Raw genomic sequence first — 26,149 nt, 5'->3', positions numbered from 1 at the left:
TGACTACTAGAAAAACCATAGGTTTGACTAGGTGGACCTTTGTTGGCAAAGTAATGTCTCTGCTTTTTACTATGCTGTCTAGGTTGGTCATAACTTGTTTTCCAAAGAGCAAGTGTCTTTGAATTTCATGGTTGCAGTCACCATTTGCAGTGATTTTGGAGTCCAAAAAAATAAAGTCTCTCACTGTTTCCATTGTTTCTCCATCTATTTGCCATGAAGTGATGGGACCGGATGCAATGATTTTCATTTTCTGAATATTGAGTTTTAAGCCAACTTTTTCACTCTCCTCTTTCAAATTCATCAAGAGGCTCTTTAGTTCTTCACTTTCTGCCATAAGGGTAGTATCATCTGCATATCTGAGGTTATAGATATTTCTCCAGGCAAACTTAATTCCAGCCTGTGCTTCATCCAGCCAAGCATTTCTCATGATGTACTCTGCATGTGAGTTAAATAAGCAGGGTGACAATATACAGCCTTGACATACTCCTTTCCCGGTTTGGAACCAGTCTGTTGTCCCATGTCCAATTTTAACTGTTGCTTCTTGACCTGCATGCAGGTTTCTCAGGAGGCAAGTAAGGTGGTCTGGTATTCTCATCTCTTGAAGAATTTTCCACAGTTGTGACCCACACAGTCAAAGGCTTTAGCGTAGTCAGTAAAGCAAAAGTAGGTGTTTTCTGGAACTCTCTCTCTCTCTCTTTTTTTTTTTTTTGATAATCCAATGGATGTTGGCAATTCCTTCACCTCACATAGTTATGATTTTGTGTGTGCATGATAAAACTTTTTTTCCCCAATTTTTTGGTTATTTATTGGCATGTGAGATCTTAATTCCCCAACCACGGATTGAAACTGAACCCCCTGCAATGGAAGTATGGTGTTATTAAGAAATCCTGTGGGCTGCCAGGAAAGTCCCTGATTAAAGCTTTAAGATCTACTCTCAGCAACTTGCAAATGCAAGATGATTAGTGAATTGTTAACTCTAGCCACCATGTTGTACTTTATATCCCCAGGACCTATTTATCTTATAACTGGAAATTTGTGCAGTTTGACCACCCTTATCAATTTTCCAACCCTCCTACCCCCTGCCTCTGGAAACCACCAATCTATTCTCTGTATCTATTATTATTATTTTTTTTTAGATTTCATATACAAGTGAAATATATAGTATAGTTTTTTCTCATTCTGACAAATCACTTTGCATAATGCCCTCAGGGTCATCCATGTTGTTGCAAATGGAAAGATTTCCTTCCTCTTAAATAATTTCATAACATTTGATTGTACACATACATATAACATTTTCTTAATTAAAAAAATTTTTTTAAAATTTATTTGGTTGCACCAGGTCTTACTTGAAGCACATGGGATCTTTGTTGTGGCATACAATATCTTCAGTTGTGGCATGCAGGATCTAGTTCCCTGAGCAGGGATTGAACTCAGGCCTTCAACACTGGAGGCATGGTCAGCCCCTGGACCATCATAGAAGTCCCTATACCACATTTTTTAAATCCATGCACCTGTTGATAAATACTTAGGTTGTTTCTATATCTTAGATATTGTAAACAACGCTGCAATGAATATGGAGTACAGATATCTTTTCAAGATAAGTGATTTCATTTCCTTCAGATAACTATCCAAAAGTGGAACTGCTGGATCATATGATAGTTTTACTTACAAAAAACATGTTTTTTTGAGGTCAACAAATTTACTGGTAATCACATGTCTCATAGAAAAAGGAAATGTAGCACCAGGTCAGATTATGTGAAAACAACAACAACAACAACAACAAAATATATATATAAATTTGTCACGGTTGCTCTATCGACAACTGGGGGAGGCTCTGCCAGGTATCAGGTGCAGCGGTTGCACTTGTCCGAGGCCCCTTTGCAGATGCAGCCCTGGGCACACTCGGCACAGCCCACGGGGCAGGAGGAGCAGCAGCTCTTCTTGCAGGAGGGGCGTCTGCAGACCTTGCAGGTGCAGGAGCCAGCACAGCTGCAGGGGCCGCCAGTGGCGGCAGAAGCAGTTGGGGTCCAATTGGAGGAAAGGCAAGGTCCGAGGTCCAAAGCAAGTGTAGAAGCACATCCCCTGGTCCAGTGGGAGGTGTACTTTAAAATTTTTGAGGAAACTTCACACTGCGGTTTTTTTTTTTTTTTTTTTTTAGTGGTTGCACCAATTTACATTCCTATCAACAGTGCACAGGGTTCTCTTTTATCCATACTCTCATCAACACTGGAGTACATTTTCTTAATAAATCATCTGAATACGAAGTTTTGTCTCAGTCTGCTGCTTCTGACTCAGGGCACTTGACCTTCCTTTGACTTCTTCCTTCCTTCCTTCTTTCATCCAGGTCTCTTTTCAGGTACCATCCTCTCTTTGAGGCTTTCCTGAACCCTAATATAAAATAGCATCCCTCTGCTCTTTCCGTCCCAATCTTGTTGTCTTCCTTCTCAGTAACTTGCTCTGTTTCTCTTTCATAGCACTAAGGACTCTCTGAATTACATTCTTATGTTTATGTTTTGACTATTCCCCTGGTGGCTGCTTCATGAGGGCAGGAACTTTGTCTTTTTTGTTATTGTTGCTCTGGAACACAGCCCCTAGTGGCACTCAATAAAAATAACTTAAATGAATTATTACTCTTTACTAGAGCAGGGAAATGTAATAGCAGAAATTCAGGATCAAAAGAACAAGATAAAAATTCTACTGTTAAAATTTATATTTTCCTGAAAATTTTATATAATCTTTAGAACTTTTCATATTTCTTGGTTTTCTCTTTTTTCATTTTGCAACTATTTTTCAGAAATAAATATTTTAATTAGTGTTGTATGGTCTCCTTATAGGAACCTCAAGTTCTTCCTAAGAACTTAACACCATTTTGGATGGTACAAATGAAAATAATTTGCACCAAAAAGAAGAATGGAATGATAGCTGTAGTCCTTATTTTCTGCAAGTTAGCTCTATAATCTTGGCCATCATACCCTTTTTGTGAAATGACTGGGTTGGGCTGGATCAACTGTTCTCAAACTTTTGTGTGCCAGGTAGATGAAAATTTCCTGACCCAACATAAGAATTTTTAATTCAGGAGGTCTGGGGTGGCCCTCAGCAATCTTCTATAATCATATTGAAAAATTAAATATTGCCTGCCATATCAGTAACACTGTATAATTGTAAGGAATTTGATTTAGGTCATATCTGAATGGTCTAGCAGTTTTCCCTACTTTCTTCAACTTGAGTCTGAATTTGGTAATAAGGAGTTTATGATCTGAGCCACAGTCAGCTTCTGGTCATGTTTTTGTTGACTGTATAGAGCTTCTCCATCTTTGGCTGCAAAGAATATAATCAATCTGATTTTGGTGTTGACCATCTGGTGATGTCCATGTGTAGAGTCTTCTCTTGTGTTGTTGGAAGAGGGTGTTTGCTATGACCAGTGCATTTTCTTGGCAAAACTCTATTAGCCTTTGCCCTGCTCCATTCCACATTCCAAGGCCAAATTTGCCTGTTACTCCAGGTGTTTCTTGACTTCCTACCTTTGCATTCCAGTCCCCTATAATGAAAAGGACATCTTTTTTTGTGTGTGTTAGTTCTAAAAGGTCTTGTAGGTCTTCATAGGACCATTCAGCTTCAGCTTCTTCAGCATTACTGATTGGGGCATAGACTTGGATAACTAATACATTGAATGGTTTGCCTTGGAGATGAACAGAGATCATTCTGTCGTTTTTGAGATTGCATCCAAGTACTGCATTTCAGACTCTTTTGTTGACCAGGATGGCTACTCCATTTCTTCTGAGGGATTCCTGCCCGCAGTAGTAGATGTAATGGTCATCTGAGTTAAATTCACCCATTCCAGTCCATTTTAGTTCACTGATTCCTAGATTGTCTTGCCATCTCTTGTCTCCAACATCCGCTGGATCATGGAAAAGCAAGAGAGTTCCAGAAAAACATCAATTTCTGCTTTATTGACTATGCCAAAGACTTTGACTGTGTGCATCACAATGAACTGTGGAAAATTCTGAAAGAGATGGGAATACCAGACCACCTGACCTGACTCTTGAGAAATCTGTATGCAGAAGCAACAGTTAGAACTGGACATGGAACAACAGACTGGTTCCAAATAGGAAAAGGAGTACATCAAGGCTGTATATTGTCACCCTGCTTATTTACTTATATGCAGAGTACATCATGAGAAATGCTGGTCTGGAAGAAACACAAGCTGGAATCAAGATTTCTGGGAGAAATATCAATAATCTCAGATATGCAAATGACACCACCCTTATGGCAGAAAGTGAAGAGGAACTAAAAAGCCGCTTGATGAAAGTGAAAGAGGAGAGTGAAAAAGTTGGCCTAAAGCTCAACATTAAGAAAACGAAGATCATGGCATCTGGTCCCATCACTTCATGGGAAATAGATGGGGAAACAGTGAAAACAGTGTCAGACTTTATTTTTTTGGGCTCCAAAATCACTGCAGATGGTGACTGCAGCCAAGAAATTAAAAGACACTTACTCCTTGGAAGAAAAGTTATGACCAACCTAGATAGTACAATCAAAAGCAGAGACATTACTTTGCCGACTAAGGTCTGTCTAGTCAAGGCTATGGTTTTTCCTGTGGTCATGTATGGATGTGAGAGTTGGACTGTGAAGAAGGCTGAGCACCGAAGAATTGATGCCTTTGAACTGTGGTGTTGGAGAAGACTCTTGAGAGTCCCTTGGACTGCAAGGAGATCCAACCAGTCCATTCTGAAGGAGGTCAGCCCTGGGATTTCTTTGGAAGGAATGATGCTAAAGCTGAAACTCCAGTACTTTGGCCACCTCGTGCGAAGAGTTGACTCATTGGAAAAGACTCTGATGCTGGGAGGGATTGGGGGCAGAAGGAGAAGCGGATGACAGAGGATGAGATGGCTGGATGGCATCACTGACTCAATGGACGTGAATCTGGGTGAACTCCGGGAGTTGGTGATGGACAGGGAGGCCTGGCGTGCTGCGATTCATGGGGTCGCAAAGAGTCACACACGACTGAGCAACTGAACTGAACTGAACTGACTGTAGCCACTGATCAGTGATTGTAGCCACCAGCTGTGGTAAGCTAGTGAGCCCTGAAGGTACTCAGGAAGGAGACAAAGAACAGATTGCAGCCACTTTCCGTGGCAAGCCCTGAGGAAACTCGAGATATGAAAACACAGGCGCCTGGCCCCAGAGAGCTGAGGTGCACTTCAAAGGAATGATTTCAGTATCTAGACTCTTGTATCTTCCCATGCATAGAAAAGCACCAAATTCCTTAACTTGGCATATTTGGTTGTCTTTAATTAACAATAATCTTTTGATGTTCAAACTTCTGCCCTTTCTTGCAAAACTCCTATATATCCTGGCTTCTGCTCACCTCTTTGGAATAATTCTCTCAGGGTTATTTGAGATTTTGCCTCCTGGGCTTGAAGTCCTAAAAATTCCTGTCAAGCATAACATAACTTTCAACTTTAAAGTTGTGCATAATTGTTTAGTGTACAATACCAAAGCCAGGTGACTTAGAGAGTGTCTGTAAACCACACTTTTAGAAAAAACTGGGTAAGATATTCATTTATTATGACCATCATTCCACAGACATTTATTGAGCATCTACTATGTGCTCTGCTCTGTGTTCTAGAGCCTGTGGATATAGCCATGAACAAAATAAACCAATCTATAGTCATCTGGAGCTTCATTCAAAAGTCTGTGCATGCACAAAAATAAACTCAAAATGGATTAAAGATCTAAATGTAAGATCAGAAACTATAAAACTCCTAGAGGAGAACATAGGCAAAACACTCTCAGACATAAATCACAGCAGGATCCTCTATGATCCACCTCCCAGAATTCTGGAAATAAAAGCAAAAATAAACAAATGGGATCTAATTAAAATTAAAAGCTTCTGCACAACAAAGGAAAATATAAGCAAGGTGAAAAGACAGCCTTCTGAATGGGAGAAAATAATAGCAAATGAAGCAACTGACAAACAACTAATCTCAAAAATATACAAGCAACTTATGCAGCTCAATTCCAGAAAAATAAACGACCCAATCAAAAAATGGGCCAAAGAACTAAATAGACATTTCTCCAAAGAAGACATACGGATGGCTAACAAACACATGAAAAGATGCTCAACATCACTCATTATTAGAGAAATGCAAATCAAAACCACAATGAGGTACCACTTCACACCAGTCAGAATGGATGCGATCCAAAAATCTGCAAGCAATAAATGCTGGAGAGGGTGTGGAGAAAGGGAACCCTCCTACACTGTTGGTGGGAATGCAAACTAGTACAGCCACTATGGAGAACAGTGTGGAGATTCCTTAAAAATTTGCAAATAGAACTACCTTATGACCCAGCAATCCCACCGCTGGGCATACACACCGAGGAAACCAGAATTGAAAGAGACACATGTACCCCAATGTTCATCGCAGCACTGTTTTATAATAGCCAGGACATGGAAACAACCTAGATGTCCATCAGCAGATGAATGGATAAGAAAGCTGTGGTACATATACACAATGGAGTATTACTCAGCCATTAAAAGAATTCATTTGAATCAGTTCTGATGAGATGGATGAAACTGGAGCCGATTATACAGAGTGAAGTAAGCCAGAAAGAAAAACACCAATACAGTATACTAACACATATATATGGAATTTAGGAAGATGGCAATGATGACCCTGTATGCAAGACAGGGAAAGAGACACAGATGTGTATAATGGACTTTTGGACTCAGAGGGAGAGGGAGAGGGTGGGATGATTTGGGAGAATGACACATGTATACTATCATGTAAGAATTGAATCGCCAGTCTATGTCTGACGCAGGATGCAGCATGCTTGGGGCTGGTGCATGGGGATGACCCAGAGAGATGTTATGGGGAGGGAGGTGAGAGGGGGTTCATGTTTGGGAACGCATGTAAGAAGTAAAGATTTTAAAATTAAAAAAAATAAAAAACAAAAAAAAAAAACAAAAAAACACACAAAAGTCTGTGCATAAGTGTGTGTGTGTCTGTAGACCCTAACTTTGCTCACTCTCTCCTTGATCCCTGCTCCCAGTGGCCACAAGGGCTTGCTGGGTGGGGGCAGCCACCAAAGACGGGGAGCAAGTCTGTGAATCTAAATGTCTTGGGCCAATTGGGAGGAGGGGGAGACAGCCGGACGGTGTCCAAAGAGGAACAGTAGTGAAAAATCTCAACATGGAAAATGCCTGGGATGAGAATGAAGGAGGGGACCAGGCCTCTGTGCAGAGTAGAAAGGAATCATGTCATTTAGGAGCGGGGCCAGGCCAGAAGCCTGAAGCAATTCAAGCTGGGGTAGGACTAGATGACTTGTCCCTGGTTTTGACAGGCCATATCCAGCAGGCATAGTGATCACAATAAAGAGGGAGAGGATGTGGACAAGTACATAGGGCAGATGAAAGAAATCAGGAGAAAGATTAGGGAGCAGCAATGGTACAGTTTTCAACTTCTGAGCCTGACAGTCATCATGACTTCTGCCTTATACCTAAGAATGCTAACTTTCCCCCTCAGGTTATAATGAGGCTTCTGCTCTACAAGTTTGTAGCTCTGTGATCAACCAGACCACCTGACCTGCCTCTTGAGAAATCTGTATGCAGGTCAGGAAGCAACAATTAGAACTGGACATGAAGCAGACTGGTTCCAAATAGGAAAAGGAGTACGTCAAGGCTGTATAGTGTCACCCTGCTTATTTAACTTATATGCAGAGTACATCATGAGAAACGCTGAGCTGGATGAAGCACAAGCTGGAATCAAGATTGCAGGAGAAATATCAATAACCTCAGATATGCAGATGACACCACCCTCATGGCAGAAAGTGAAGAGGAACTAAAGAGCCTCTTGATGAAAGTGGAAGAGGACAGTGAAAAAGTTGGCTTAAAGCTCAACATTCAGAAAACAAAGATCATGGCAAAGATCTTTGCCAAAGATCACTTCAAGGCAAATAGATGGGGAAACAGTGGAAATAGTGACAGACTTTGTTTTTTTTGCGCTCCCAAATCACTGCAGATGGTGACTGCAGCCATGAAATTATTTTTATTAATTTATTTTTATCTTAATTGGAGGCTAATTACTTTATAATATTGTGGTGGTTTTTGCCATACGTTCACATGAATCAGCCACGGGTGTACATGTGTTCTCCATCCAGACCCTCCCTACTACCTCCCTCCCCATCCCATCTCTCAGGGTCATCCCAGTGCACCAGCCCTGAGCACCCTGCCTCATCCATCGAATCTGGACTAGCAATCTATTTCACCTAAGATAATATACAAGTTTCAACGCTATTCTTTCAAATCATCTCAGCCTCGCCTTCTCCCACAGAGTCCAAAGTCTGTTATTTACATCTGTGTCTCTTTTGCTGTCTCGCATATAGGGTCATCGTTACCATCTTTCTAAATTCCATATATATATATCCGATATTATACTGCATTGGTGTTTTTCTTTCTGGCTTACTTCGCTCTGTATAATAGGCTCCAGTTTCATCTGTCTCATTAGAACTGATTCAAATGTATTCTTTTCAATAGCTGAGTAATGTTCCATTGTGTATATGTACCATATCTTTCTTATCTATTCGTCTGCCAATGGATATCTAGGTTGCTTCCATGTCCTGGCTATTGTAAACAGTGCCACAGTGAACATTGAGGTACACATGTCTCTTTCAATTCTGGTTTCCTCAGTGTGTATGCCCAGCGGTGGGATTGCTGGGTTGTATGGCAGTTCTATTCCAGCTTTTTAAGGAATCTCCACACTGTTCTCCACAGTGGCTGTATTAGTTTGCATTCCCACCAACAGTGTAAGAGGGTTCCTTTTTCTCTGCACCCTCTCCAGCATTTATTGTTTGTAGGCTTTTTGATAGCAGACATTCTGACCTGTGTGAGGTGGTACCTCATTGTGGTTTTGATTTGCATTTCTCTGATAATGAGCGATGTTGAGCAACTTTTCATGTGTTTGTTAGCCATCTGTATGTCTTCTTTGGATAAATGTCTGTTTAGTTCTTTGGCCCATTGTTTGATTGGGTCACTTATTTTTCTGGAATTGAACTGCAGGAGTTGCTTGTATATTTTTGAGATTAACCCTTTGTCAGTTGCTTCATTTGCTATTATTTTCTCCCATTCTGAAGGCTGTATTTTCACCTTGCCCTTAGTTTCCTTTGTTATGCAGAAGCTTTTAGGTTTAATTAGGTCCCATTCGTTTATTTTTGCTTTTATTTCCAATATTCTGGGAGGTGAGTCATAAAGGATCCTGCTGTGATTTATGTCAGAGAGTGTTTTCCTATGTTTTCCTCTAGGAATTTTATGGTTTCTGGTTTTACATTTAGATCTTTAATCTATTTTGAATTTGTTTTTGTGTATGGTGTTAGAAAGTGTTCTAGTTTCATTCTTTTACAAGTGGTTGATCAGTTTTCCCAGCACCACTTGTGAAAGAGATTGTCTTTTCTCCACTGTATATTCTTGCCTCCTTTGTCAAAGATAAGGTAAAGAGAGGTATGTGGATTTATCTCTGGGCTTTTTGTTTTGTTCCATTGATCTATGTTTTTGTCTTTGTGCCAGTAACATACTGTCTTGATGACTATTGCTATGTAGTATAGCCTGAAGTCAGGCAGGTTGATTCCTCCAGTTCCATTCTTCTTTTTCAGGATTGTTTTGGCTATTTGAGGTTGTTGTTGTTTTTTTTTTTTTAATTCCATACAAATTGTGAAATTATTTGTTCTAATTCTCTGAAAAATATCGTTGGTAGCTTGATAGGGATTGCATTGAATCTATAGATTGCTTTGGTAGTACACTCATTTTCACTATATTGATTCTTCTGATCCACAAACATGATATATTTCTCCATCTATTTGTGTCATCTTTGATTTCTTTCATCAGTGTTTTATAGTTTTCTATATGTAGGTCTTCTGTTTCTTTAGGTAGCTGTATTCCTAGCATTTTATTCTTTTCGTTGCAATGGTGAATGGGATTGTTTCCTTAATTTCTCTTTGGGTTTTCTCATTGTTAGTATATAGGAATGCAAGGGATTTTTCTATGTTGATTTTATATCCTGCAACTTTACTGTATTCATTAATTAGCTCTAGTAATTTTCTGGTGGAGTCTTTAGGGTTTTCTATGTAGAGGATCATGTCATCTGCACACAGCGAGAGTTTTACTTCTTCTTTTCCAATCTGGATTCCTTTTACTTCTTTTTCTGCTCTGATTGCTGTGGCCAAAACTTCCAAAACTATGCTGAATAGTAGTGGTGAGAGTGGGCATCCCTCTCTTGTTCCTGACTTTAGGGGAAATGCTTTCTATTTTTCACTATTGAGGATGTTTGCTGTGGGTTTATCATATATGATTTTTATTGTGTTGAGGTATGTTCCTTCTATGCCTGCTTTCTGAAGGGTTTTTTTTTTTTTAAATCATAAATGGATGTTGAATTTTGTCAAAGGCTTTCTCTGCATCTATTGAGATAATCATATGATTTTAATCTTTTAATTTGTTAATGTGGTGTATCACATTGATTGATTTGCGAATATTGAAGAATCCTTGCATCTCTAGGATAAAGCCCACTTGGTCATGGTGTATGATCTTTTTAATATATTGTTGGATTCTGTTTGCTAGAATTTTGTTAAGGATTTTTGTATCTATGTTCATCAGTGATATTGGCCTGTAGTTTTCTTTTTTGGTGGCATCTTTGTTTGGTTTTGGTATTAGGATTATGATAGCCTCATAGAATGAGTTTGGAAGTTTACCTTCCTCTGCAATTTTCTGGAAGAGTTTGAGTAGGATAGATGTTAGCCCTTCTCTAAATTTTTGGTAGAATTCAGCTGTGAAGCCATGTGATCCTGGGCTTTTGTTTGTTGGAAGATTTCTGATTATGGTTTCAAGATCTGTGCTTGTGATGGGTCTGTTAAGATTTTCTATTTCTTCCTGGCTCAGTTTTGGAAAGTTATACTTTTCTAAGCATTTGTCCATTTCTTCCACGTTGTCCATTTTATTGGCACATAGTTGCTGATCAGTTCAGTTCAGTTCAGTTCAGTCACTCAGTCGTGTCTGACTCTTTGCGACCCCATGAATCGCAGCACGCCAGGCCTCCCTGTCCATCACCAGCTCCTTGAGTTCACTCAGACTCATGTCCATCGAGTCAGTGATGCCATCCAGCCATCTCATCCTCTGTCATCCCTTTCTCCTCCTGTCCCCAATCCCTCCCAGCATCAGAGTCTTTTCCAATGAGTCAACTCTTCGCATGAGGTGGCCAAAGTACTGGAGTTTCAGCTTTAGCGTCATTCCTTCCAAAGAAATCCCAGGGCTGATCTCCTTCAGAATGGACTGGTTGGATCTCCTTGCAGTCCAAGGGACTCTCAAGAGTCTTCTCCAACACCACAGTTCAAAAGCATCAATTCTTCGGTGCTCAGCTTTCTTCATAGTCCAAATCTCACATCCATACATGGCCACAGGAAAAACTATAGCCTTGACTAGATGGACCTTTGTTGGCAAAGTAATATCTCTGCTGACAGTAGTCTCTTATGATCCTTTGTATTTCTGTGTTGTCTGTTGTGATTTCTCCATTTTCATTTCTAATTTTGTTGATTTGATTCTTCTCCCTTTGTTTCTTGATGAGTCTGGCTAATGGTTTGTCTATTTTATTTATCTTCTTGAAGAACCAGCTTTTAGCTTTGTTTATTTTTGCTACGTTCTCTTTTGTTTCTTTTGCATTTATTTCTGCCCTAATTTTTGTGATTTCTTTCCTTCTACTAGCCCTGGGGTTCTTAATTTCTTTCTTTTTTAGTTGTTTTAGGTGTAGAGTTAGGTTATTGATACTCTCCTGTTTCTTGTATTGCTATGAACCTTCCCCTTAGCACTGCTTTTACTGAATCTCATAAGTTTTGGATTGTTGTGTTTTCATTCTCATTCATCTTTATGCATATTTTGATTTCTTCTGTGATTTGTTGGTTATTCAGAAGTGTGTTGTTTAGCTTCCATATGTTTGTATTTTTCATATTTTTTTTCCTGTAGTTGACATCAAATCTTACCACATTATGATCAGAAAAGATGCTTGAGATGATTTTGATTGTTTTGAATTTACCAAGGCTAGATTTATGGCCCATGATGTGTTCTATCCTGGAGAAGGTTCCATGTGCACTTGAGAAAAAGGTGAAATTCATTGCTTTAGGGTGAACTGTCCTATAGATATCAATTAGGTCTAACTGGTCCATTTTATCATTAAAATTTGTGTTTCCTTGCTAATTTTCTGTTTAGTTGATCTATCCATAGGTGTGAGTGGGGTATTAAATTCTCCTGCTGTTATTGTGTTACTGTTAATTTCTCCTTTCATATTTGTTAGCATTTGGCTTACATATTACAGTGCTCCTACGTTGGGTGCATATAAATTCATAATTGCTATATCTTCTTCTCAGATTGATCCTTTGATCAGTATGTAGTGTCCTTCTTTGTCTCTTTTCACTGCCTTTATATCAAAGCCTATTTTATCTGACGTAAGTATTGCTACTCCTGCTTTCTTATGGTCTCCATTTGTGTGAAATATCTTTTTCCATCCCTTAACTTTCAGTCTGTATGTGTCCCTAGGTTTGAGGTGGGTCTCTTGTAGACAGCATATATAGGGGTCTTGTTTTTTTATCCATTCAGCCGGTCTTTGTCTTTTGCTTGGGGAATTCAACCCATTTACATTTAAAGTAATTATTGATAAGTATAATCCCAATTGCCATTTACTTTGTTGCCTTAATCCTTTTCTGTGTTTCCTGTCTAGAGAAGATCCTTTAGCATTTGTTGGAGAGCTGGTTTGGTGGTGCTGAATTCTCTCAGCTTTTGCTTATCTGTAAAGCTTTTGATTTTTCCTTCATATTTGAATGAGATCCTTGCTGGGTACAGTAATCTGGGTTGTAGGTTTTTCTCTTTCATCACTTTAAGTAGGCCCTGCCATTCCTTTCTGGCCTAAAGGGTTTCTATTGAAAGATCAGATTTTATTCTTATGGGGATCCCCTTGTGGGTTAATTGTTGTTTTTCCCTTGCTGGTTTTAATATTTGTTCTTTGTGTTTGATCTTTGTTAATTTGATTAATATGTGTCTTGGGGTGTTTCACCTTGGGTTTATCCTGTTTGGGACTCTCTGGGTTTCTTGGACTTGGGTGGCTATTTCCTTCCTCATTTTAGGGAAGTTTTCAACTATTATCTCCTCAAGGATTTTCTCATGGTCTTTCTTTTTGTCTTCTTCTTCTGTGACTCCTATGACTTGAATGTTGGGGTGTTTGACATTGTCCCAGAGGTCTCTGAGGTTATCCTCATTTAATTCTTTTTCTCCTCTCTGTTTCATTTATTTCCACCTTTCTATCTTACACCTCACTTGTCCTATCTTCTGCCTCAGTTATTCTACTGTTGCTTCTCTCCAGAGTGCTTTTGATCTCAGCTATTGCATTATTCATTATATATTGACTCTTTTTTATTTCTTCTAGGTCCTTGTTAAACTTTTCTTGCATCTTCTCAATCCTTGTCTCCAGACTATTTATCTGTAACTCCATTTTGTTCTCAAAATTTTGGATCATTTTTACTATCATTATTCTGAATTCTTTTTCAGTTTGACTCCCTATCTCCTCCTCTTTTGTTTGGTTTAGTGGGCTTTTATCCTGTTCCTTTACCTGCTGCATATTTCTCTGCCTTTTCATCCTGTTTAGGTTGCTGTGTTAGGGGTGGCCTTTCTGTATGCTGGCAGTTTGTGGTTCCTCTTTATTGTGGAGGCTCCTCCCTGTGGGTGGGGTTGGATGAGTGGCTTGTCAAGGTTTCCTGGTTAGGGAAGCTTGAGTTGGTGTTCTGGTGGGTGGAGCTGGATCTCTTCTCTCTGGAGTGTAGTGAAGTGTCCAGTAGTGAGTTTTGAGGTGTCTCTGGGTTTGGTGTGACTTTTGGCTACCTGTATTTTTGTGCTCAGGGTTATGTTCCTGCTTTATTGGAGAATTAGCTTGATATGTCTGGCTCTGAAACTTGTTGGCTCTTGGGTGGAGCTTGGTTTCAGTGTAGGTATGGAGGCTTTTGGATGAGCTTCTGTTGATTAATGGTCCCTGGAGTCAGATTTCTGGTGATCTCAAGTTTTGGTTTTAGGCCTCCTGCCTCTGGCTTTCAGTCTTGTTCTTGTAGTAGCGTCAAGACTTCTCCATCCATACAGCACCGATGACAAAACATCTAGGTTAATGATGAAACGATTCTCCACAGTGAGGGACACCCAGAGAGGTTCACAGAGTTACATGAAGAAGAGAAGAGGGAGGAGGGAGATAGAGCTGACCAGGAGGAGAAGAAGTGGAGTCAAAAGGGGAGAGAGCAGTCTAGGCAGTAATCAATTTCCTATTTGCTCTCCACAGTCCGGAACACTCAGAGAGGTTCATGGAGTTCCATAAAGAAAAGAAAAGGGAGGAAGGAGATAGAGGTGACCAGGAGAAGAGGAGGGAGAGTCAAAAGGAGAGAGACCAATCTAGCCTGTAATCAGTTCCCTAAGTTTTCTCCACAGCCTGGAACACCCAAAGACACAAAGACGCAAAAACACAGAGTTAAGTAGAGAAGAGAAGGGGGAGGGAGGAGATAGAGGTGACCTGGGGGAGAAAAATGAGAGTCAAAAGGGGAGAGAGCAATAAAATGGGTCCTGAAGATTGGATTCCTAAAAGTACAAAATTGATAACAAATACCAAGAAGCAAAGTTTAGAAATCTAGAGTAGAGGTTAGACATTCAAAAATACAATATTAAAAAAAAAAACAAAGTCACAAAAGTTATATAAAAAATATGAAATTTCCTTTAAAAATAGGGTCCTTTTTTTCAAGGTAATAGTAGGTTTTAAAAATGAAAATGAAAGGATTAATAAAGAAATTAAAAATTAAAAAAATTAAAAATAAATTAAAAAATGATAATTGTAAAATATATCTAGGAATTTCTCTGGAGATGTTGAGGAGAGTGTGTGGTTAGTTCATTTTCAGATAGTTCCTTGTTTCACCTTTTACTTCTTCTCAAGGTCTATAGGTCCCTTCCAATGTAGTCAGTGTTAACTACAGGGTTTTAATCTGTTGCACCTGTCACTTCCAGAGCTGTTCCCTCTTCTTTGTTTATTTTGGCTTCCTCTGTTTGCAAGCCTCTTCAGTATCAAGGGGGCAAATGTGGTCATTTATTTAAGGCTCACTTGTTCAATTGTGCTGTGAGGAGGGAGGAACCCTGCATACAATTATCACTTGCGTATGTGGGGAGTGCTCACAGTCTGGGTCACACTGGATTTGCCCCCACTCATGGCATTTGAGTTTCCTGGTCTACACTGCTTAGGCCTCAGGTTGGTCTGCTGGGAACTGTCTGAGGCGGCCCTGGGTTGCGTGCACTTCCCAGATCTACGCTGTTCAGGTTCAGGTTCTCGGGTGCTCCACAAAGGGATAGACTCAGTTGGGCCTGCATTTTGTGCTCTTCCCAGGCCAGAGCAGCTCAGGCGACCAGGTGCTTGGCAAGCGCACACTCCCCAGGTGAGGTGCGTCTTATCACCTCCCCGTCCCAGCCACTTGGTTTCCTGGGTGCGCAGCTGCGTCTCAGGTGTGCCGTGTGTCTCTTCTGGGGAGCTGATCTCTGACTGCGACCTTCCTGACGGATGTCAACCGTCCAGGATCCCACGAAGACTTGGTTAGCGACTGAGAGCCTGCTCGCAGTTTGGTAGGGGATGCCATCTCTGGAGCCGAGTTTGCCCCTTTCCTTCCAGCTCTGGCGGCACCTGCCTGCCTCCCTGCCTCTGGCGGGGGATGGGCTGGTCCGCTGCCTGATAACTCTCCTCTGGTATTCGCTCAGTCCTTTGTAATGTGGTTGGGCCGGGCAGTGCCTTCAGTTCACTTCAGTTCAGTCGCTCAGTCGTGTCCGACTCTTTGCGACCACATAAATCACAGCACGCCAGGCCTTCCTGTCCATCACCAACTCCCAGAGTTCACTCAGACTCACGTCCATCAAGTCAGTGATGCCATCCAGCCATCTCATCCTCTGTCGTCCCCTTCTCCTCCTGCCCCCAATCCCTCCCAGCATCAGAGTCTTTCCAATGAGTCAACTCTTCGCATGAAGTGGCCAAAGTACTGGAGTTTCAGCTTTAAGCATCATTCCTTCCAAAGAAATCGCAGGGCTGATCTCCTTCAGAATGGACTGATTGGACTCTTTGCAGTCCAAGGGACTCTCAAGAGTCTTCTCCAACACCACAGTTCAAAAGCATCAATTCTTCGGCGCTTAGCCTTCTTCACAGTCCAACTCTCGCATCCATACATGATCACAGGAAAAACCATAGCCTTGACTAGACGGACCTTAGTCGGCAAAGTAATGTCTCTGCTTTTGAATATACTGTCTAGGTTGCTCATAACTTTTCTTCCAAGGAGTAAGCATCTTTTAATTTCATGGCTGCAGTCAACATCTGCTGTGATTTTGGAGCCCCAAAATATAAAGTCTGACACTGTTTCCACTGTTTCCCCATCTACTTCCCATGAAGTGATGGGACCAGATGCCATGATCTTCGTTTTCTGAATGTTGAGCTTTAGGCCAACTTTTTCACTCTCCTCTTTCACTTTCATCAAGAGGCTTTTAGTTCCTCTTCACTTTCTGCCATAAGGGTGGTGTCATCGGCATATCTGAGGTTATTGATATTTCTTCCAGCAATCTTGATTCCAGCTTGTGCTTCTTCCAGCCCAGCATTTCTCATGATGTACTCTGCATAGAAGTTAAATAAGCAGGGTGACAATATACAGCCTTGATGTACTCCTTTTCCTATTTGGAACCAGTCTGTTGTTCCATGTCCAGTTCTAACAGCTGCTTCCTGACCTGTATACAGGTTTCTCAAGAGGCAAGTCAGGTGGCCTGGTATTCCCATCTCTTTCAGAATGTTCCACAGTTTATTGTGATCCACACAGTCAAAGGCTTTGGCATAGTCAATAAAGCAGAAATAGATGTTTTTCTGGAACTCTCTGGCTTTTTCGATGATCCAGCAGATGTTGGCAATTTGATCTCTGGTTCCTCTACCTTTTCTAAAACCAGCTTGAACATGAGGAAGTTCACGGTTCACGTATTGCTGAAGCCTGGCTTGGAGAATTTTGAGCATTACTTTACTAGCGTGTGAGATGAGTGCAATTGTGCGGTAGTTTGAGTATTCTTTGGCATTGCCTTTCTTTAGGATTGGAATGAAAACTGACCTTTTCCAGTCCTGTGGCCACTGCTGAGTTTTCCAAATTTGCTGGCATATTGAGTGCAGCACTTTCACAGCATCATCTTTCAGGATTTGAAGCAGCTCAACTGGAATTCCATCACCTACACTAGCTTGGTTCGTAGCGATGCTTTCCAAGGCCCACTTGACTTCACATTCCAGGATGTCTGGCTCTAGATGAGTGATCACACCATCATGATTATCTGGTCATGAAGATCTTTTTTGTAGAGTTCTTCTGTGTTTTCTTGCCACCTCTTCTTAATATCTTCTGCTTCTGTTAGGTCCAGACCATTTCTGTCCTTTTTCGAGCCCATCTTTGCATGAAATGTTCCCTTGGTATCTCTAATTTTCTTGAAGAGATCTCTAGTCTTTCCCGTTCTGTTCTTTTTCTCTATTTCTTTGCATTGATTGCCGAAGAAGGCTTTCTTATCTCTTCTTGCTGTTCTTTGAAGCTCTGCATTCAGATGCTTATATCTTTCCTTTTCTCCTTTGCTTTTCACCTCTCTTCTTTTCACAGCTATTTGTAAGGCCTCCCCAGACAGCCATTTGCTTTTTTGCATTTCTTTTCCATGGGGAGGGTCTTGATCCCTGTATTCTGTACAATGTCATGAACCTCATTCCATAGTTCATCAGGCACTCTATCAGATCTAGGCCCTTAAATCTATTTCTCACTTCCACTGTAGAAGCATAAGGGATTTGATTTAGGTCATACCTGAATGGTCTAGCAGTTTTCCCTACTTTCTTCATTTGAGTCTGAATTTGGTAATAAGGAGTTCATGATCTGAGCCACAGTCCACTCCTGGTCTTGTTTTTGTTGACTGTATAGAGCTTCTCCATCTTTGGCTGCAAAGAATATAATCAATCTGATTTTGGTGTTGACCATCTGGTGATGTCCATGGGTAGAGTCTTCTCTTGTGTTGTTGGAAGAGGGTGTTTGCTATGACCAGTGCATTTTCTTGGCAAAACTCTATTAGTCTTTGCCCTGCTCCATTCCGCATTCCAAGGCCAAATTTGCCTGTTACTCCAGGTGTTTCTTGACTTCCTACTTTTGCATTCCAGTCCCCTGTAATGAAAAGGACATCTTTTTGGGTGTTAGTTCTAAAAGGTCTTGTAGGTCTTCATAGGACTGTTCAACTTCAGCTTCTTCAGCATTACTGATTGGGGCATAGACTTGGATAACTGATATATTGAATGGTTTGCCTCTGTTGTTTTCGAGATTGCATCCAAGTCCATTTTGGACTCTTTTGTTGACCATGATGGCTACTCCATTTCTTCTGAGGGATTCCTGCCCACAGTAGTAGATATCATGGTCATCTGAGTTAAATTCACCCATTCCAGTCTATTTTAGTTTGCTGATTCCTAGAATGTCGACGTTCACTCTTGCCATCTCCTGTTTGACCAGTTCCAATTTGCCTCGATTCATGGACCTGACATTCCAGGTTCCTATGCAATATTGCTCTTTACAGCATCGGACCTTGCTTCTATCACGTCACATTCACAGCTGGGTATTGTTTTTGCTTGGCTTCATCCCGCCATTCTTTCTGGAGTTATTTCTCCACTGATCTCCAGTAGCATATTGGGCATGTACTGACCTAGGGAGTTCCTCTTTTAGTATCCTATCATTTTGCCTTTTCATACTGTTCATGGGGTTCTCAAGGCAAGAATACTGAAGTGGTTTGCCATTCCCTTCTCCAGTGGACCACATTCTGTCAGACCTCTCCACCATGACCTGCCCGGCTTGAGTTGCCCCGCCGGCATGGCTTGGTTTCACTGAGTTTGACAAGGCTGTGGTCCTAGTGTGATTAGCTTGACTTGTTTTCTGTGAGTATGGTTTCAGTGTGTCTGCCCTCTGATGCCCTCTTGCAACATCTACCATCTTGCTTGGGTTTCTCTTACTTTGGGTGTGGGGTATCTCTTCATGGCTGCTCCAGCAAAGCACAGCCACTGCTCCTTACCTTGGACGAGGAGTATCTCCTAATCTAAGGCTAGGTTAGGGCTTTTTGCGGGAAAGTTCTCTCTCTCTCTCTCTCTCTCTCTTTTTTTCCCCCCATCTGTGGCTATCCCACGGTTTGGGTTGCTATCTCATGTTAGCTCCCTCAGATTGCCTCAGGGGATTCAGGCCCAGTCCTTACCCTAAAAGTGCAGCCCTCACCTCCCTGTTCAGCCCCTGCTTGCTGGTGGAGGAGGCGAGCGTCTGGGCTACTTCTCCATTAGGAGTTGTAGTTGGACCTGTAATCTGTGGGTTTTATTTATTCATTTTTTCCTCCCAGTTGTGTTGCCCTCTGAGATTCCAAAACTCCCCACAGACCCTCCGGTGAGAGGGTCTCCTGGTGTTTGGAAACTTCTTTTAAGACTCCCTCCCTGGGACAGTTCTCTGTCCCTAACTCTTTTGTCTCTATTTTTATCTCTTATATTTTGTCCTACCTCCTTTCGAAGACAATGGGCTGCCTTTCTGGGTGCCTGGTGTCCTCTGCCAGCGTTCAGAAGTTGTTTTGTGGTATTTGCTCAGCATTCAAATGATCTTTTCGTGAATTTCTGGGGGAGAAAGTGTCTCCCTGTCCTATTCCTCCATCATCTTAGGGCCGCCTCCAGCCATGAAATTAAAAGATGCTTACTCCTTGGAAGAAAAGTTATTACCAACCTAGACATCATATTAAAAAGCAGGGACATTACTTTGGCAACAAAGGTCTGCCTAGTCAAGGCTATTGTTTTTCCCATAGTCATGTATGGATGTGAGAGTTGGACTATAAAGAAAGCTGAATGCTGAAGAATTGATGCTTTTGAACTGTGGTTTTGGAGAAGACTTTTGAGAGTCCCTTGGATTGCAAGGAGATCCAACCAGTCAATCCTAAAGGAAATCAGTCCTGAATGCTCATTGGAAGGACTGATGCTGAAGCTGAAACTCCAATATTTTGGCCACCTGAAGGCAGGAGGAGAAGGCGACCACAGAGGATAATATGGTTGGATGGCACCATCAACTCAATGGACATGAGTTTGAGTAAGCTCCGGCAGTTGGTGATGGAGTGGGAGGCCTGGCATGCTGCAGTCCATGGGGTCACAAAGAGTTTGGCACAACTGAGCAGCTGAACTGATCCTTTTCTGTAAATCTTTTGGTGTTTCTACTTACTAGTTTTTTAACTGATTATTGTTGTGTCTCAGTGTTAAACTTTCTGTCCATCAGTTACAGGAAAAAATTTTCTTTTCATAGTATGAAATTAGTGTTCAGTTCAGTTCAGGTGCTCAGTTGTGTCTGATTCTTCTCAGTGTGCCAGGACCACAGCATGCCAGGCTTCCCTGTCCATCACCAACTCCCAGAGTTTATTCAAACTCATCTCCATTGAATTAGTGATGCCATCCAACCATCTCATCCCTTGTCCCCATCTCCTGCAGCCTTCAATCTTTCCCAGCATCAGGGTCTTTTCAAATGAGTCAGCTCTTTGCATCAGATGGCCAAAGTATTGGAGTTTCAGCTTCAGCATCATTCCCTCCAAAGAAATCCCAGGGCTGATCTCCTTCAGGATGAACTGGTTTGATCTCCTTGCAGTCCAAGGGACTCTCAAGAGTCTTCTCCAACACCACAGTTCAAAAGCATCAATTCTTTGGCACTCAGCCTTTTTTGTAGTCCAACTCTCACATCCATACACGGCTATTGGGAAAACAATGGCCTTGACTAGACGGACCTTTGTTGGCAAAGTAATGTCTCTGCTTTTTGTTTTTTATTTTATTTTATTTTTTTGCATTGACAGCCGACTTTATTGAAGTTTCACAATATTAAAGGCCTCTCTGTGGACTGGCTTAGCCAGCTAGGTGATTATCAATTTATCACCCGTCAAAACACAGATTCCTTCATGTCCAGTGTGGCATAACCATGTACCTTTAATCCAATCAAACTGGCATGAGCCTACTAGAGTGATTCTTGTAAGACGAAGGACAAAACATCAGTTAGGAACTTCTCAAATGAAATTATGCCTAAATTCATTGTTTGACAGAACGTTTTTCCAAAATCCTAGATCAAGAATTCACCACTCCCAAAGGAAATAGAGTCCAAGCTAGCGAGGCAGAATAGGGAAAATATTCAGTTCAGTTCAGTTCAGTTCAGTCGCTTGGTCGTGTCAACTCTTTGTGACCCCATGAATTGCAGCATGCCAGGCCTCCCTGTCCATCACTAACTCCCAGAGTTCACTCAAACTCGACCATCGTGTCTCTGCTTTTTAATATGCTGTCTAGGTTGGTTATAACTTTTCTTCCAAGGAGTAAGCATCTTTTAATTTCATGGCTACAGTCACTACCTGCAGTGATTTTGGAGCCCCCCAAAACAAAATCTGCCACTGTTTCCACTCTTTCCCCATCTATTTGCCATGATGTGATGGGACCAGATGCCATGATCTTTGTGTTCTGAATGTTGAGCTTTAAGCCAACTTTTTAACTCTCCTCTTTCACTTTCATCAAGAGACTCTTTAGTTCTTCAGTTTCTTCCGTAAGGGTGGTGTCATCTGCATATCTGAGTTTACTGATATTTCTCCTGGCAATCTTGATTTGAGCTGGTGTTTCATCCAGGCCAGGGTTTCTCTTGATATACTCCATATATAAGTTAAATAAGCACGGTGACAGTATACAGCCTTGATGTACTACTTTCCCGATTTGGAACCAGTCTGTTGTTCCATGTCCAGTTCTAACTGTTGCTTCCTGACCTGCATACAGATTTCTCAAGAGGCAGGTCAGGTGGTCTGGTATTCCCAGCTCTTGAAGAATTTCCCATAGTTTATTGTGATCCACACAGTCAAAGGCTTTGGCATAGTCAATAAAGCAAAAACAGATGTTTTTCTGGAACTCTCTTGCTTTTTTGATAATCCAGCGGATGTTGGCAATTTGATCTCTGGTTCCTCTACCTCTTCTAAAACCAGTTTGATCATGAGGAAGTTCATGGTTCACGTATTGCTGAAGCCTGGCTTGGAGAATTTTGAGCATTACTTTACTAGCATGTGAGATGAGTGCAATTGTGTGGTAGTTTGAGCATTCCTTGGCATTGCCTTGAAATTAGTGAAGCAGTTTAATAAGCAAAACAAACAAATAAAACCTCTGTGTGTGTTTGTGTGTGCATGTGGAAGTGTATAACAAGAGACACAAACAAAAACAACCCTTAAAAAATACCTAGTGTCAGATGAAGCTAAGTGCTAAAGAGAAAACTGAAGTAAGGTTGAGGCTAGAGGACTGATGGTGATTGGGCTGTAACCACCAAGACTCACTGAGATGGTGATATTTGAGAACATGGAGTGAAAGATGAAACTGTCTAGGAGAAAGGCATTCCAAAGAGAGAAAGGGCTCTGAGGAGGGGCCTGACTGGTATACTGGAGGATGGGCAAGGAGCGGAGTGATGGGAGATGTTGTGGGGGCATCCTGAGAGTCCAGATCACACAGCGCCTTGTAGATCTTCTTATAGTCTTAGGTTTTACTCTGAGCAGAATCGGAGACTAATGGAGGGAAAGAGACATGGCTTATTCTACTCTTTAAAAGATGCATTCTCCAGGACTTCCCTGGTGGTCCAGTGATTATGACTTCACCTTCCAATGCAGGAGGTACAGATTTGATCTTTGGTCAGGGAGCCAAGATCTCACGTGCCTCATGGCCAAAATGCCAAAACATAGAACAGATGTAGTGTTGTAACAAATTCAATAAAGACTTTAAAAATGATCCACACGCACACACACACACACACACACACACACAAATCTTAAAAACACTTTTCTCTCCTCAAGGATGGAAATAGGCATCTGCTAAGAGCTTTTAATGAATAAGGTAATTTAATCATCACAGCAAAAAGAATGAGCATTCTATTATCACTAGTTTTCTATGTTCGTTAAAAAAAAAATCCATTTTATTTGGTTCTCTGTCTTTCCTGCTTTTCCTGTTTATGTAGCTTACTCATTCTTAACAATTTAATTTCCTGACCATTTTTTTTCCTTTGGGCAGGGGTGTGGTAGAATAGGAGGGAGGAAGGCCAGTCCTTCTTGCTTCCCGACATTTCCTTCCTCATGGATGGATATATGTTTACCCAGCACTGTGGCAGTGGGAATGTTGTATCATATCGGATTTGTAGACAGAGAAGGTGGACATTACCTCAGTCAGAATTCATTCCTCTCAGTTCCTATAGGCACTAAGTTTTTTAGGAACAAGCTAACACTTGGGAAGGTCTGTGGTGGTTTAGCACTGTTTGAACTCTTAGCAGTGGATCTAATTTGGGGTTCAGTATTCAGAACATGGAGCTCTCATACTTCTGTACCTGGGCTGACACCAGCTTATCAATATCAAAAGTGAAGCCTGGCCTTCAACCACCTCATTTCTTATCTCGATCTTTATTGATCACAAGGTAGAAAAGAGCCCTAATTCTTGGGTTATCTCAAGCCCTAGCAGTACTCTTTTGAGCTCTTCTCTTAGTTCTTAGAACAGTTTTAATGAAGTCTTATTGCAAGATAAAAAACTTTGCTGGCTGGTCATTCACAAAAATTACAGTAGGTGGCAGACACACTCTATCAAAATCAATATCTGCAGCAGTTCTACTAAGGAACTAGTCAATTTGTGCAATGTCCCATTGCAAAAGGCTGTATATTTTCACCCTGCTTATTTAAAATATACAGAGTACATCATGAGACATGCTGGACTGGATGAAGCACAAGCTGGAATCAAGATTGCCAGGAGAAATATCAATAACCTCAGATATACAGATGACACTACCCTTATGGCAGAAAGTGAAGAAGAACTAAAGAGACTCTTGATGAAAGCAAAAGAGGAGAGTGAAAAAGTTGGCTTAAAGCTCAACATTCAGAAAACTAAGATTGTGGCATCTGGTCCCATGGCATCTGATCTTGTCCCATCATTTCATGGCAAATAGATGGGGAAACAATGGAAACAGTGACAGATTTTATTTTTTTGGGCTCCAAAATCACTGCAGATGGTGACTGTAGCCATGAAATTAAAAGACGCTTGCTCCTTGGAAGGAAAGTTATGACCAACCTAGACAGCATATTAAAAAGCAGAGACAACAAAGATCCATCTAGTCAAAGTTATGATTTTTCCAGTAGTCATGTCTGATTTGAGAGCTGGACTATAAACAAAGCTGAGCACCAAAGAATTAATGCTTCTGAACTGTGGTATTGGAGAAGACTCTTGAGAGTCCCTTGGACTGCAAGGAAATCCAACCAGTCCATCCTAAAGGAAATCAGACCTGAATATTCATTGGAAGGACTGATGTTGAAGCTGATCCCATATTTTGGCCACCTGATGTGAAGAAGTGACTCATTTGAAAAGACTCTGATGGTGGGAAAGATTGAATGTGGAAGGAGAAGGGGACGACAAAGGATGGCATGGTTGGATGTCATCACCGACTCAATGGACATGAGTTTGAGTAAACTCTGGGAGTTGGTGATGGACAGGGAGGCCTGGTGTGCTGCAGTGTATGGGGTTGCAAAGAGTCGGACACTACTGAGCAACTGAACTGAACTCTTTGTTCAGACTGTTAGAACAAAACCATAGACTGGGTGACTTCTGAACAATAGAAAGTCATTTCTTGCAGTTCTTGGGGCTGGAAGTCAAGTCCAGGGTGCCAGCACTGCTGAGTTCAGGTGAGGGCCCTCTTCTGGGTTTCAGATACCTGGCGTCTCATTGTATCCTCATATGGTGGAAAGGCAGCAAGAAAGTTCTCTGGTCTTTTCTTATAAGGGCACTAGACTCATTTATTAGAGCTCCACCATCGTGACCTAATCAACCCTAAAGGCTTCATATCTAAATAACATCACATAGGGATTTCAACATATGAAATCTGCATTTAAGGATTTAAGGGTATGTCTTAAGAGCAAACTTACCCTGTGCAGCTTCAGAAAGCAGATCTGATGCCAGGGGGCAGGTACTTATATCTCTTCATAGGAAGAGTTTTCTAACATTAGAGCAAACACAGAATGGAGCAGTTGGTGAAATAGTGAGCACCCGTGCCTGCAGAATGAGTCTATGTCTTTTGATTGCTTTGTTAAGTACATAATCATCATCATCAACAACCTCCTGCTGTTTGCCTAGCACTGATGTTCACTCTGGGTTTCATTCTGGCGCTGCTATTTGGAGCAGCACCACTAGGTGGGGTTGGTGGACAGACTTGGCACCTAGGCGTCACCAGATACGTAACATAGGGCAAACTGCTTAATTTCTCTGTGACTCAGGTTCCTCATAGATAAAGGAGGAGAGTTATGGAATTTATCTCATGAAGTTATTGTGAGGGTTTCATAAGCTAATCTTCAGTTCAGTTCAGTTCAGTCGCTCCGACTCTGCGACCCCATGAATCGCAGTATGTCAGGCCTCCCTGTCCGTTACCAACTCCCGGAGTTCCCAAACTCACATGCATCCAGTCGGTGATGCCATCCAGCTATCTCATCCTCTGTCGTCCTCTTCTCCTCCTGCCCCCAATCCCTCCCAGCACCAAAGTCTTTTCCAATGAGTCAACTCTTCTCATGAGGTGGCCAAAGTATTGGGGTTTCAGCCTTAGTCAGCATCAGTCCTTCCAATGAACACCCAGGACTGCTCTACTTTAGGATGGACTGGTTGGATCTCCTTGCAGTCCAAGGGACTCTCAAGAGCCTTCTCCAACACCACAGTTCAAAAGCATCAATTCTTTGGCGCTCAGCTTTCTTCACATCCATACATGACCACAGAAAAAACCATAGCCTTGACTAGACAGACCTTTGTTGGCAAAGTAATATCTCTGATTTTTAATATGCTATCTGGGTTGGTCATAACTTTTCTTCCAAGGAGTAAGCATCTTTTAATTTCATGGCCGCAATCACCATCTGCAGTGATTTTGGAGCCCAAACAAATAAAGTCTGTCAATGTTTCCACTGTTTCCCATCAATTTCCCATGAAGTGATGGGACCAGATGCCATGATCTTCGTTTTCTTAATGTTGAGCTTTAGGCC

The 26,149-nt window shown here is 41.4% G+C and overlaps 1 protein-coding gene across 1 annotated transcript; it reads right to left on the bottom strand.

The window, feature by feature from the left end:
• Positions 1 to 1,844: 1,844 nt before the first annotated feature.
• On the bottom strand, positions 1,845 to 2,213 carry LOC132660145 (metallothionein-1C-like). Its single transcript, XM_060418695.1, has 2 exons — positions 2,176 to 2,213; positions 1,845 to 2,082 (listed from the first exon to the last, which is right to left on the bottom strand). Exons 1-2 carry the CDS (start codon positions 2,211 to 2,213, stop codon positions 1,845 to 1,847), a joined length of 276 nt encoding a protein of 91 aa, XP_060274678.1.
• Between the last annotated feature and the right edge of the window lie 23,936 nt (positions 2,214 to 26,149).

Source organism: Ovis aries, chromosome 7, assembly GCF_016772045.2.
Source record: "Ovis aries strain OAR_USU_Benz2616 breed Rambouillet chromosome 7, ARS-UI_Ramb_v3.0, whole genome shotgun sequence".
Lineage (NCBI taxonomy): Eukaryota > Metazoa > Chordata > Mammalia > Artiodactyla > Bovidae > Ovis > Ovis aries.
This window is presented reverse-complemented; position numbering and strand designations above follow the sequence as displayed.

Coding starts and splice junctions, on each gene's coding strand:
- LOC132660145 (XM_060418695.1), bottom strand. CDS start 2,213: ATGGATAAAAGAGAACCCTGTGCACTGTTGATAGGAAT. Junction 2,083..2,175: donor TGTGCACTGTTGATAGGAAT/GTAAATTGGTGC, acceptor CCACTGGACCAG/GGGATGTGCTTCTACACTTG.